This window comes from Trichophyton rubrum, assembly GCF_000151425.1.
Source record: "Trichophyton rubrum CBS 118892 genomic scaffold supercont2.5, whole genome shotgun sequence".
NCBI lineage: Eukaryota > Fungi > Ascomycota > Eurotiomycetes > Onygenales > Arthrodermataceae > Trichophyton > Trichophyton rubrum.
Genome location: NW_003456424.1, coordinates 140,290 through 153,697, shown reverse-complemented (window position 1 = coordinate 153,697; position 13,408 = coordinate 140,290). Strand labels below are relative to the sequence as shown.

Here is a 13,408-nt window from a genome sequence, read left to right as displayed (position 1 = left end):
TCATGCATGTACCATGCTTGTTCCACTCGTGTTCCCAGAAAGATTCATCATCACCCTTGTAGTCCTTGAAGTACTTCATCATGTAATTAAGGGTGTCATCTTTGCCCTGAGCCTGGAGAATCTGGGTAATATTGCTATATTGACGGCTCATGTCACAGAATTGCTCGTAGGTACCATCACAGTTATCGGGCCTAGAATATTGATCAACAACATTAGAGCCTCGGTTTCGCTCCATCATACTGGTGCAGAAATGAACTCACCAGAGACCGTGGATGGTCCATGAATCCTCGGGGCCAGTAGCTGGGTCTGCATCCCAGAACTGAGTTTGAAGAATAAGGCCGCCAGGAGTGTTGAAGCAACAGGTATCTTGGACGGGGCCGGAGTTATGACAGCTCACCTCGCCGCCAGGAGGGCAGGTAGGGCCATCAGCACGAACTCCGGAAAAGAGCTGGGATGCCGCAAGCATCGCAGCAGCCGTGGTCGAGGAGGCCAACATGGTTGGGTGTAGTAGTGATGAGGAGGTCTGGCGATGAGAGGTCGGGATATACTCCGTATGTAGTTGAGGATTGGCCTCAGCCAGGCGGGAGCTCAGCTGCTACTTATATGCCGATCGACTGTGATACAGCAGAGCGCCCTCTCTCAGCAGGGCGATCCATTAGAGCAGACTGAAAAGCCGAGCTCCTCGCTTCGATATGCGCAACGCCAGGTATCGACGCCACGGGCCCCTACCCAGGTCTCCTCCACCCTGGTCACCAGCTTAGCCCATCGCAGCCAGTGGCAGCTCCATGTGTTTGCTTCTTCGTGTTTGCTTCTTTTCTTCTTCGCCTTCCCGCAATCTAAGTAGCTACAAGCGATGATGTAATCAGGGGCGGACTTGACCGGTGACCTTGCGTAGTAAGGAGGATCATGCGCTTGGCATTGAGTTATAGTGATTATGTCATCACGTTTGTTTAGACGACATCGAGACGTAGGTAACGGCTCCCGTCTCCTCGTTACGGATTACTCTCTGTAGACTTGCCCTGATAATACTCCTCTCGTTGTCGGCATTGTTTCCCTTATCCCTTATACTGCAGGCTATATCTACATCAAGGCGTATATAATCATCACGACTCCGTAATGTACACTTAACTATCGTAGCTACTGAACGGGGAGAGCCTCTGGATTACCTAGTACCTAAGTATCCCTGCCTTCAGCTAGATATATAATTTGATTATTGCAGGGCCAACCCAGATCTCAATAATCTTTCCCCTCTCGGATGTAACTTACTTAGATTGTGCCAAAGCGAGTTCATCCATCGACAAATACTCGATTCATGTTGTGTGGAGTTTCTAACACCGCGGTCCACTTTTATATTTCAGACATAAATTCCGGGCGGATGACATAATGCATTAAACCAGGCAACCAACCGCTGTATTTGGGAGGCTGAGTCATGTGAACCTGCCATAAAAAATCTAGCTCACGTGAGAATGACTTGCCGAAAGCCCTGGCTAGCATAGGCCAATAGAAGGACAAAGTCGCCAACCGGCCAGGGGTATGGTTCATGCTTTTATGTCTTTATCCAGTTGTATTGTATATGTTCTACTGGGTCCGCTTGCTATGTAACAATATCAATGTAAATCTTTTATACTTAGAAGTACAGACGGGAAGCCCCTGTATATTGGTAAGGGTCAATGCTCCATAGAATGCGCCGTATCAGAGTCAAGAAAATGGCAGCGATGACCTACAGCCCCGCAACGATCATCAGTCCGTATCCAAGGGTTACAACGAGGCCGAATGAGAGGATACTCGCTGGTACGCCTCGTGTGATGAAATGACGGACACGAAGATATCGCTGGCCAGTCTCTGGAACTTCCATCATGATAGCAGCTGCGAAAGCAAAACGTTAGATAGGGATTTCTCCAACACGGACATGGAACGAAAACTTACTCATATTGGGGAAGCCGCTTGTGGGGAGGCCCATAGCCACAGAACACATCAATGCACTTCCCATCACTAGGAGGTTAGGATGTGGCTCGTTCATTCCAATACCCACTTCTTTGACAAGGGGTAGGAGAATCAACGCCGCCACAGTATGGGAGATGAAAGTTGCCACCACTAGAATCAACGCCGCAAAGACAAAGAGGACGCCGTACAGGCTCAACCCAGCCACGCTGCTTGTTATAGAGCGGGCGATGGTATGTAGCAGTCCGGAAGACGTGACCGCCTTCCCGAGACAGAGACCACCTGATGCCAGAATGATAATAGTCCAGAGGAAGTTGTTAAAGTCTTCTTTTGTGAGAATTCCTGTGCCAAAAAACAGAACTAGAGGGAGGATGGCGATGACGCCCATGTCTCCAAAGGTGCTTTCAAGCTGATGGCTGACGCACCATAAGCAGATGGTGCCGACAGTGACGATGGTGATGAACCATTGGATACCGGTGAACTTGTCCTTGACGGAACGGATAGGGACTATGGTTGTTCCTCGGCTGGGGTTGAAAGTGATAAGGAGAAGGACCCAGATGCCCAGAATTGAGAGAATGCAGATTGGTAGGGCAATGAAGAACCAAGTGCCCCAGCTGATGGCAGGATCCATGTTCTGCAATGCAATGATGTTCTGTGGCGATGCAATTGGAGATGCAGCACCTCCAATGTTAGAAGCCAGGGCGATGCCTAGGATTACAGCTTTTGAGAACCGGGAATCGGTCGGTAGGTTTCGAAGCATCGGCTAGATGGGATACTTGTTAGCGGTGTTATTCCCACAGACAAAAATTTGTAAACTTACTTGAATGATAGAAAAGCAAAGCACTGGAGCAGCAACGTTGCTAATCCACATACTCAAAAACATGCCAACAAACATGTTCGTCAGGAGCACAGTTTTTGGCTTGGTACCCGCTTTGCTTAGCACAAATGTAGCCATTCTGCGTGCAATATCATGTTTCGATAGAGCGGCGGCAATTGTAAAGCCTCCTAGGAGAAGCATGATGACCGGCGTCCACATTGCTGCAAAGACAGCACCTGTAGCCTCTTTCGCGCCAAGTCTAGTGTGGTCTTCTTCTGAACGCATGATCCCCAGTGTGACAGTAAGGAAGGGGACAAGGATCGATGTCACGAAAAGCGGTATCACCTCGGTAGCCCATAGCAAACTGACAAACACCAGCATTGCCAGGCAGTTTTGCTGTTCGGGCTTCTTCATGATTGGCACCACAAGCATAACGCCGAATGTAATAAGGATAGCAACTAGTGTCGCAAAGGTAGACGATAGAAGCCACGCTGGGACAGGGCACCGTCCCACGGGGGTTATGAACTCCTTTATGCTTGCTTCTTGCTCATCACCCTGCCGTTGAGCCCTTTCCATATCCTGCTCTCCTCCGAGCAGTGTTCTGCGTATTCCCATGTTTGCAGCCTGAGTCTTCCTTTCTATACCGATCATCTCCCGCCATACGGTATTTCGTTCCCAGACGACATGCTCGCGTAGATGGAGACGAAGCTCCCGTCTAGACAGACCCAAATCACCATCCGTAACAAACCCAGCGTATAGCCTCTCGACTCTGGCGATGGTGTTATCAAGCTTGGCGATTGTCGGATCTGTGAACGGCATGGCCACTAGGACAGTGGAATCCATGTACTGCCTTCTCAAATTCCTGTCAAGTGTTTTGTCATATTTCTTCAAAGCCTTTGAGAATCCAGTACGGTTAAGCTGGATAAATGACTTGAGCTCACATAGGGAAACATATATGCCGATTATTCGTTTCTTCAATGATACGCCAACGTCATAGATCGCAGTGTGCTCAGGATCATGCGCTACCCCCATAAACCGTGAATCCATAAGCTCGCTGTTCAACAAGTCCTCCTGGGGCCGTGGTTCCCTTGTCCAATCTCTTGACGAGGCAGAATGTCTCCTTATCCTCCTCTGTGGGAACTCAGCCATGTCCATGTTATCTTCCGAGTCATCACTATCAGCATCCCCCTCAGGCCCAGAGGGTTCACTGATGGTACTTGAGCGATGTTGGGTAAGGGTAGCATGGCGAGATGCCTCACTACGCCGGCGATTTCTGCCACCAAAGCTCAATGTTCGTGACTTGACGAGTGAATGAGCAACGGGTTCCATGTCGATTCCTATGCTATCCCGGGCGAACGATTCCAGCTCCTGTGTGATATCCTCCACCTCCTGATACAAATCTGTTTCCTTTGTGCGGTAGAAAGAGCATATCTTCTCCAACTCTCCATCTAGGGCACGGCGGAATATGGCATCTGTATCAATACTCCTGTCGAGGAGAGGGGCAGACTCGAGTTGTCCATTTTCGTGCTCGGGTTGATTCACCTGTTTTTCAAGAGTGTATATCCTGCAAGAACAGTTAGCCTAGGAAGGAAAATTTGCCGACTCTCCTGGTCAATAAGGACCCCTCACAGTTTCTTCAAATTGCTATACGCAATATAGCTGTCACTCCAATCCGGAACGGAGTTGAACTGGATGCTGTGTGAGAACTTCATATTCTCTTCTTCAGTTGCGAGCCGAGCCTGTGATCCACGGCCTAGTTCGTATATTCGTTGCCGTAGCCCTCCTTCTCCAAAATAGGTGCTTTTATACGGATTCTCTTCTCCGGTACTCCCCCTCCGTTTGGCCCTGGTGCCGTCACTTCTCTCTTGTCGACCACTTTTAAATTTATTGTGCCGTTGACCACCCTCTCGCTTACCAGCTGCCTGGCGATAATTATTTCGGTGACCCCTCCTTTCCCCCAATCCAAAGAGCCATGCAAGTCCGGTGGGACTCTTCCTCCTGGCGGGATGTGTTCGATCTACCTCGGAGCCTGATTCAGATCTGAGTCGAGTAACCGGTGCGGAAGATGTGGGTGATGCTGAGGCGGACGGACGAGTGAATTCGTCGAGCTCAAAACTCCGGCTGGCGTCTTGTCGAGCCAGGGTGGGCAGATGCTGAGCATTTATCTCCAGTAGTCACCTGCGCGCTGCGGTTCCGGGACGTCTTCTTCGACGTGTGTATATATAAATAGCCCTGGACCCGGTGGTTAGGCGTCAGGGCGGGTAAGATGGCGGATTCAGGCGAATCGAGTCCAACCCAACGGAGTCAGCCTGACCAGTGGTGAGCGGCTCGACGGGGTAACTTGCTGGACACTGGGTGTCATTCGACGAGGTGTCTCTTGCCGTGGGTACTGGGATGCAGTCAGTGGTAGCGGAAGTTGACTTTTTTTGCGCGCTGTCAGTGGTTGGCCGGACGGAAGCAGGCAAGGTGAGGCTAGCTTTTGCGATCAGTCAGGACGGGGATTCTCCCTGTGCGAATTGGTGTCTCTGATGGAGCAAAAAGAAGGAAATAAAGTAATAACTGATCTCACGGGTTCGTCTCGCCAAGTTCGTGAGGTGTCTGCCGCTGCAGTCGCGCAAGGCGTCAGGAGTTGCGGCCGGGGAGGGTTGAAGATGCAGGCCAGGTCGATCTCAGTTATAGCCGCCTTGCTGCTAGATTCTGGAGCCAGTCACAGGCCACACAGCAGCAGCCTCGCCCTTTGGTCCTCTACAGTTGGTTACAGATCATATTACGGAGGACCGTCTAAATATCGAGACGCAGCTTTCGGCTTTCCGGACAGCTGGCGGCGAAAAGGACACTCAACACTCAGCAGCAGCAGCAGCAACAACAGCATCATCATGACTCCACAAAACTTCTCCAGACCTTAGCACAGCAGCTCTAAGGGTCTCGATATCTGGGATGAAAGTAAAAGACGAAAAAGCAAAGACGAGAAAGCTTACGAAACCCAGCCTCGTGGTAAGCCCTGTGCACACAATTGGATCTCCCGCCGCTGGCGAGAGCTGCTGGCCGGGACGGTCCATTTGCTTTTGCTTGTGCAGCCAGGTCACGAGAGGGACATGGATAGCCGACGGGGGAGCAGCAGATACGGGCTACAACGACTGACAACCTGGCGCTGGCGCAGGAGGAAATGGCGATTCGCGGGTCAGCTGGCTGCTCATGAGATGTGATACCGCATTTTGTGCTGTTTACTTCGAGCCAGGGTTCACGATCAGATCTTACGGGGGAACAAGGAAAGGCAGAACGTGAGTAGGTAATTCATCATTCATAGAATATAGATTCTTCCGTATGTCGGGAAATGTCTGATGATCAATGTATTTATGTACTTAAGAAGGTCATGTCTCGCTCCTGCCCCTCTTCTAGGCGACGTGGTGGAAACGTTTACGCTTCCATTCTGCGGGGTGAAAAAGAAAGAGAATGATACGTTAGCAGTCAAGGTCAGGCTGACATGGTTGAGAATACGGGCTCACTTACCCTTCATCCATTCCTTGACGAAGCGGGCTTCCTCAGCCTGGACTTCCTTGATCCGCTGTGGTGGAAGCTCGGCGGTGGTCTCGTTGGGATAGAGTCCGTTCTCGTCCCCTAAAGCGTAACGGACATGGTGAGCATCATGTATATAAGGTCTTCTTACATTCGGAAGAGTGACTTGACTTACAGTGGTGGACAGAGTCAGGGATGAGGATAAACGGCTTGTTGGTGGAGGTTCCTCGCTTTCTGGCAGCAGTCGCGTGGACACCGGCCTCCTTCCATGGGTCTGAACCTCCATCGATAAAGGCAAGACGGTCATACTCGATATCGAAAGCGCCATATTTGTTGACAAGGTCAACGTTGGATGGCTTGGTGATGCCAAAGGCCTGCTTGCAGATGTTGGAAGTGTATGGCAGGTCGATCAGTCGGGAAATGACAGGACGGATGTTCTTGGGAGTACCGCTGCCGGTCTGCAGGTATCCCCATCTGTTGCATTCACAGTTAAGACGGGAGTTCGCAGCTTATAATAGTGCCAAAACAGACTTACTCGTTGCAATATTGCCAGGGCCATGCTCTCCAGCTCTGGTCGGCATTATCCTGCTTGTAAAAGGCCTCATCGTAGGAGTTCAGGCACTCCTCAGCAGTTTGGCCCTGGCCGGAGCAGGACTCCAAGGTGCTCTTGTTGAGCCAACCGACAAAGTTGAGCAGCTGGGGTAGGATCTCGGGAGCCTCACGTCCGTGTCCGCCGGCCTCGATGATACGCTTAGCAGAAGCCTTCTGTTGGGCAGTAACCGGATAGAGGTAACGGTCACTGGTGATTTCACTGCAGTACTGGTAAAAGCTCTTGCCGCTGATAGCAGGGTCCCAGTTGGTGGACTGCCATCCAGTAATACCAGAGGAGAGGGCATTGGCAAAGTCAGCATCACGGAGGCGGCCAAGACCAAACAAGTTCTTCAACTCTTTGGTGGTGTTGGCGTTCTTTCCATGGATAATAATGTTGTCAACGATATCAACGAAGTTTTGGGTGACATGGACACAGTCCTGAGGAGCCTCCTGACGGATGGGCTCAAAGTACTGCCAGTAATCGTATATGGCCTTGGTCACACCAGAGGAAGAAATGGCTCCCCAGAAGATATCAGGGTACTGGGTTCGGAGGAAGGCCTGTCAACAGATGGGTTAGTATGGAAGGAAAAGCCGAAACCGCCCGAGTTAGATACTCCTACTTACAACTTGTCCACCAGCATATGAGCCACCGTACACGATATGCGCAGTACCAGGAGCAGTCAAGTTATATTTCTCAAGACCCGGGAACTTGATATTCTTGGAGAAGTAAGCCGTATCAGCAAGTGCTTGTTCGGTTGTCAAGAAGCGCAAGCTCTTGTTCGAGAAATCGGGAGTTGGAAGGGAGCCACCGTAGTATCGGTGCTCCATGATTACTCCGATACCATTTGTTGCCTGTGCAAGCTGGGCCAGGATACCCTTCTGAAGGAATGGAATGCGACCTAAAACAATCACTTCGTAAGTGCTGCTTCCGGACTCGAGGCGTTGTGATTTCTCAAAATGGGCACAGTCGCCATCACCTACCTTCACCACTAGTCTCTCCGCCATGAAGAATGATCACAGGGCCACCCTCCTTGTAATGGCTAGCATCAAACCAGTATCGCAGGTTGAACTTCTCCGTGGTGTGAGGTTCATATCGGCTACTCTTTGGGAAATGGTCGATGGGGATTTGGATAGTATGCGCAGGGAACGCAGCATTCACATCCTGACTACGGGCAACAAGAGCCTTGTTACGATGGGACTGAAGACAGAGTCAACGGTATAGACCTTTTTGGAGCTGGATGGGCTCTAGTATCAACTTACCTCAGCGCGGAGCTGGCTGATCGGAGTAACCGGGAGTTTAGCTTGTACTGCAGCTACAAGCAGTAGCAGGCAGGCCGTAAGCTTGAACATGGTGTGAGAGGATGAATGAACGGATTTATCCCACGACGCAATCTGCACCATAGAGGAGCAATCGAAGGGGGAATCCGTGGGTTCCTAGGTCCTTCTAATAGCAGAAGGACTCCGTCATCAACAACCCGGCATCTGGCCGTATAATTTGACAAAATGCCACCAGCCAGGCTACCAGCGGAGTTGTGATGTCCGTACCCTTGCGAGGGCATACGAAGGCCCCGCTCGAATATATGGGGTTGCAAGATTCCTCCTGGGTACCCCTGTGCAATCTCGTTGAACAACTGTCTCCCCAGATTATTGGAATGAGGGGGAACATACGGTCTGGAGAAGCTAGCTCTTCCTGATCAGGCTTCCTCAACCCAATTCGTTCTGCCCTGGACGGGACACTTTTTTCGCCATGGTATTTTTAGGCTGCATGATGTGACTCGGAAGGTCGCCTGCAGATCCCAAGACTTGCCCTCTCTCGTAGGCGGTTCGGTGAGCAAACGAGCGTACATCATTCTCCCTAACGCGACGCCAGTCGCGCCAGTGTAACGTAAAAGTTGTTAAGTAAAAGGAATTGGAATTCGGCATAGATCCATCCAAAGTAGCTCCACCAAGCGGGCTGAACCAACTGATAACGCTCACTTGTCGCCTATCGGAATTAGCATGGGGATTTAGCTTGCTCATTTTGCATGCACGCGAGACATTCCTCCATGCATGGCAGCCTTGGTTGGGAAATCGCAAGCAATATCGCAGATACGAGGCCTCGTTCATCAGGACTCAACTGCTAGTTAACTCAATAACTAGCTGAAACACAAGCACAAACGACAGTCATCTGTCTGAGTTGAACGGGGTAACAAGTCTTTCACCATGGAACGAACGGGAACCCCCTTGGGCCTGACAAACGTTCTCCCGTATTATCTGCAGGTTGCCTTTCTGCCCTCAATATGGAAGGTCTAGAAAAATTGCCGAGGATGTTGGTCTCAAAGTGTGCCACTTGTGCATAAGGGCTAGGGTCCGGGAGAGGTCATGCTGGAGAAACAAGTTTTGCCGAGAGCCATCGCCCTTTTTCATGCGGAGAGTCGGCCTTTCTAACTTGTTGATGCAGGACGCCGCGAGGCCATGCTAAAAAAGAAGCTCAACGCCGCCGGAAATGTGATGTTGCTCTCCCGTTGCTTACCATCATCTGTAAGCCCGCTGGACCCAGCATAGATGCGGCAATGCATGTTAGCTTTGATCTGCTGGTGGTGGCCAGTTAGGCGAGATATCAGCTTGGCTCATATCTGCCGAAAAGTAAAATAGATAAGCCCCTTCGAAGGTTGCGCAAGAGGATTCTGAGGAGTTGAGGATGCTGAAAAAGTGGAAGTGAAAGTTGAGGTTGACGTCGCGATAAAGTCGATGGACCACAAAACGACCATTTCCACTTTGGGGCAACAATCATATCACCTGACTAGTTAATTGGTCGCCTTATTAACCGGTTTTTGTTTACATTTCATCGGACTTAATACATATAAATAATGGTTCCACAAATGGGAGATAAAAAAAAAGGGAAACAGCTAGTTATACAGGGAACAGCGGAAGGAGGAAGGTTCAGCAGCGGCTAGAACATGGTACAAACAATTGAAACCAATTAACCCCGAGGACAGACAGGAAGAGAGGAAGTACACTCTGTCTCAGCACCTCTCCGCTCGTGTTCATGTCATCCCATTTGGGTTAAATAAAGCACATAATTACGATGGCTTATTGCTTCCTACCCCTCCGTTGCTGGGAGGCACGGCGGATATTCGCACGGGAAACAGTTGCCTGTTTGTGGATAGCAGCCCGCTTAAGCCAGACACTGCTCTTTCCCTCTGCAATGGCAATGATTTCATTCGCTATCCGGTGTGAAAGCTGATTGTCACGTCTCTTCTCGGCAGCCTCAAGGATCCAGGTGATGGCTTCTCGGCGACGTTGGCGCTGAGCAAGTGGGCTTGGAATGGGAAGTGCAGCACCACCACCAGCAATACCCCTGATTTGACGAATTCGGAAAAGAGGAGCAATAGAGTCGACGGCGAGAGTAAGGTATAGAATTGGGTTTAGAGGGAGTTGCGGGGATGGAGGACCCGGGAGGAAAGGCTTTGACGGGTCGATGAGTGGTGCTGGAGCAGTACGGAGATACTCTAGGATTTTGGCCATGTGCTATTGGAATGTCGTTAGGTATTTTGGCTGGAAGAAACACCGAGAGTGAAGGGCCATCTTACCTTCTGAGCAAGAGATAGCTTTCCATGCTTCATTATTAGCTTGGTGAACTGTTCCACTAATGGCTCATACCGGCGGTCAAATCGTTCATTTGGTGGCAGAGGCAGAGTTGGTGGCTCATACTTGAAGCCCTCTGGGATTCCTCTCTCAACATCAACAGATTCTCCCCGATTTGAAGCCGCAAGCATGTTTGCAACGGTGGCAGCAGAGGGGTCCGGCGAATTACCCTTCACTTCGCCCTGGTGTAATCTTGCGGAGGTAGAAAATGATCGCTTAGAACCACTTCCAGTCTGACTCGCTGCAGCCTCATCACGTAAGACCTTGGGCATGTTCTTGAGAGCATCTTTGTCTCGTTTGAGAATCTAACCAAAATCACACAGTTAGCCAGCCACTCGCACAGCAAACAGCATCATCCATTGATAAAGCATAGGATAACACGCAGGATTGAGTTGGTATAATATACATCTGCTACCGGTGTCCCTTGTTCCAGCTCTGGTCCACCAACTTCACCACACTTCTTGCCCATGACCTGAGCAGTCGCGGCTGCTTCTTCACTTACATGCGGCAATTGGTCCTGGTTCGGCCCCAATGGCTGCTCACCAACTCCTCTATCGTTTTGTTTCCCATTACTACCAGACGGTGTAGAGCTCATGCGGTAGGAACAAGCTCCTTTCAACGACCTGCGAGGTAATGGAGTATTACATTTCGACGAACGTAAACTTATATTCCCGAACTTTCGAGTGGTCTGGTGTATGGCATCGTGAACTGGAGCAGCGCGAACGAGAGATAGAGCCGATCGAGCGGGAAGGACGGGGATTCTAGGAGGCATATTGGATAAGGTGTCTGTTTGTTGGCAAAAAAAAAAAAAATTCTGGACTCGGCTTTTATATCGTTTTGATAGCGACAACTTTTGAACCTGCAAGTGGCTTTAGGACGACCAGGGCGAGATTCATCCAACAATCGAGCGTATATCCAGATTCTCCGTATGTAAATGTATTGCAACCGCTCGATTTCAATGGATGCGGCTGCTGCTGATTCAACCAGGAATTGTTCGCCGTCAATTTGAGATTATTGAAAAAAGCTTCGAATTCGGGCGATTTGAGAGTCACGTGATGAAAATTGGGAGCGTACTGCATAGAAGAGCGACTGACAGCCTAAAAGAATCGAAAAACGCTAGTCTTTGAGACAGCCAGCAAAATCTGACTGTCGATACTCTTATCTCACTGCATTGATGAGTGCGGCCGTGTTCTCCTACGTATAAACCAGAGACTCTCCTGTCGATATCCAGCCAGTCATATTTACACGTGACTTCTTGATTACCTAATCACGGTACTCTGAGTGGACGTCGATGGATCTCAAAATGTAGACTAAATTATCGGGTTGGACGCAAAGGAGAGGGAAATTCGGCTAAGAAGCAGATATAATTGGATCTCTGGCATGGGTGAATCAAACTATGCTGCTTTCCTGGACACAGAGGAACGGCTGATAGGGGAAAGTTGCAGGCGCCACACCCTGTCAGAAGTGCCGGAAACGCGCGTCCCTTGAGCAACAGTAAGATAGAGGATGTATAAGAGTGAGCCCATTCAGCCCGCACGCATCTCGAGAATGCGTAGAATGGGAAGGGCGAAGTGGGAGGCGAAGGAAATCGATTACTACTATCAATGCATAATACAAAGGGTTGGGTCTTGCTTATAGATGGAGAAAGAAAGGGACTAGTGAAGAAAAGTACTCTGCTGCTCGGCGGTACAGGATATACAAAGGAGAAGGAAGCAGATCAAGAGATGACGGCGAAACGGTTGGCTAGTTGAGAAGCAACGGCGCCGATGTCACCTGCGTCGTCAGGGTAGACGTAGAATCCGATAGCGATGATAACGTACCTGGAGGTAACAAGAGGTTAGTATACATTGCTGTTGAGTACAGGGTATGTACAGATATGAGATGAGAACTTACATTCCAAGACAGAGGCCACCCTCGAGGTAGTTGGACTTGCCATCCTGAATGAGGATGGTAACGACGAGCCCCGAGATGAAGAAAGCGACAGTCTCAAAGGTCTGGAAGTGGAGGGTCATATCCTTGTCCATGATCCAGCCGAGGATGACCAAGAAAGGAGTCACAAAGAGGGCGATCTGCAGACTGCTTCCGATGGCGACACCAATGGCCAGGTCCATCTTGTTCTTGCAGGCGACTACAACGGCAGTAACGTGCTCGGCAGCGTTACCGACGATGGGGATAAGAATAAGACCGATAAAAGTCCTGCTCATACCGGTAGACTGGACGATGGGCTCGATACTTCCGACGAGATACTCTGCGCATCCTGAGACAAGGACAGTGATGATGAGAAGCAGGATGGAAGCAGCGTAAGGGTTGAGGATGCGCTCCTCTTCTTCCTCTTCCACGCTACTATCATTGGCCTCGACATTAGGGCTCTCGAACAGGTCAGGGTGAGATCGAAGCTGGAAGAAGAGGTACATGATGTACACGATGAGAAGGATAATGGCGGTGCCGTGGGAGAGGAAGAGGATGTTCTCCCTGGAGTCGGCCTTGGAGGAAGAGAGAGATGCATAGAGAGTAGATGGGATGATCAGGGAGGCCGATGCAACGGTCATCATGGAGGACATGGTGGATGCCGCGGTGCTGTTGAAGGACTGTTCGTGGTAGTTAATTCCACCGAAGAAAAAGCAGCATCCCAGGACCAGGAGGATGTTGGAGAGCACGCTGCCCAACATGCTGGACTGGACAATGCAAATTTCATTCTTGGACAGAGCAACGATGCTGACCTGCAACTCGCCCGTTAGCACACAGTTCATATAAAAGGGGGCGGAGGAACGATAAGGAAAATCAGGACATACGATGAGCTCGACGGCGTTTCCAAAGGTGGCATTGAGCAGCCCACCGAGCGTCTCTCCCAGGGTGGAGGCCAGCTCCTCCGTCGCAAAGCTGAGGAGAGAGGCCAGGGGCATGATCGCAATGAAA

General features: G+C 50.3%; 5 protein-coding genes across 5 annotated transcripts in view; all 5 read right to left on the bottom strand.

Annotated features, from left to right (window-relative positions):
* TERG_04771 (uncharacterized protein) overlaps nucleotides 1-496 on the bottom strand; it is a gene marked incomplete at both ends in the record, with an annotated part of 1,466 nt that extends 970 nt beyond the window's left edge. Inside the window, 2 exons of the mRNA XM_047748322.1 lie at nucleotides 27-191; nucleotides 261-496. Coding sequence (XP_047604301.1) covers nucleotides 27-191; nucleotides 261-496 — 401 coding nt within the window. The remainder of the gene's footprint in view (nucleotides 1-26; nucleotides 192-260) is intronic.
* A 1,386-nt stretch (nucleotides 497-1,882) lies between these two features.
* On the bottom strand, nucleotides 1,883-4,470 carry TERG_04770 (uncharacterized protein; the record flags this gene model as incomplete). The annotated part of the gene is made up of 3 exons (XM_003234129.2): nucleotides 1,883-2,704; nucleotides 2,762-4,322; nucleotides 4,388-4,470. 3 exons carry the CDS (start codon nucleotides 4,468-4,470, stop codon nucleotides 1,883-1,885), a joined length of 2,466 nt encoding a protein of 821 aa, XP_003234177.2.
* Nucleotides 4,471-6,260: 1,790 nt separating this feature from the next.
* Nucleotides 6,261-8,266, bottom strand: TERG_04769 (uncharacterized protein; the record flags this gene model as incomplete). Its single annotated transcript, XM_003234128.1, has 6 exons — nucleotides 6,261-6,376; nucleotides 6,450-6,748; nucleotides 6,810-7,423; nucleotides 7,490-7,764; nucleotides 7,847-8,063; nucleotides 8,126-8,266. 6 exons carry the CDS (start codon nucleotides 8,264-8,266, stop codon nucleotides 6,261-6,263), a joined length of 1,662 nt encoding a protein of 553 aa, XP_003234176.1.
* A 1,671-nt stretch (nucleotides 8,267-9,937) lies between these two features.
* TERG_04767 (uncharacterized protein) lies at nucleotides 9,938-10,764 on the bottom strand (the record flags this gene model as incomplete). Its single annotated transcript, XM_003234126.2, has 2 exons — nucleotides 9,938-10,375; nucleotides 10,438-10,764. 2 exons carry the CDS (start codon nucleotides 10,762-10,764, stop codon nucleotides 9,938-9,940), a joined length of 765 nt encoding a protein of 254 aa, XP_003234174.2.
* A 1,445-nt stretch (nucleotides 10,765-12,209) lies between these two features.
* Nucleotides 12,210-13,395, bottom strand: TERG_04766 (calcium/proton exchanger; the record flags this gene model as incomplete). Its single annotated transcript, XM_047748321.1, has 2 exons — nucleotides 12,210-12,312; nucleotides 12,386-13,395. The coding sequence occupies 2 exons, from the start codon at nucleotides 13,393-13,395 to the stop codon at nucleotides 12,210-12,212; spliced, it is 1,113 nt and encodes a 370-aa protein (XP_047604300.1).
* Nucleotides 13,396-13,408: the final 13 nt, after the last annotated feature.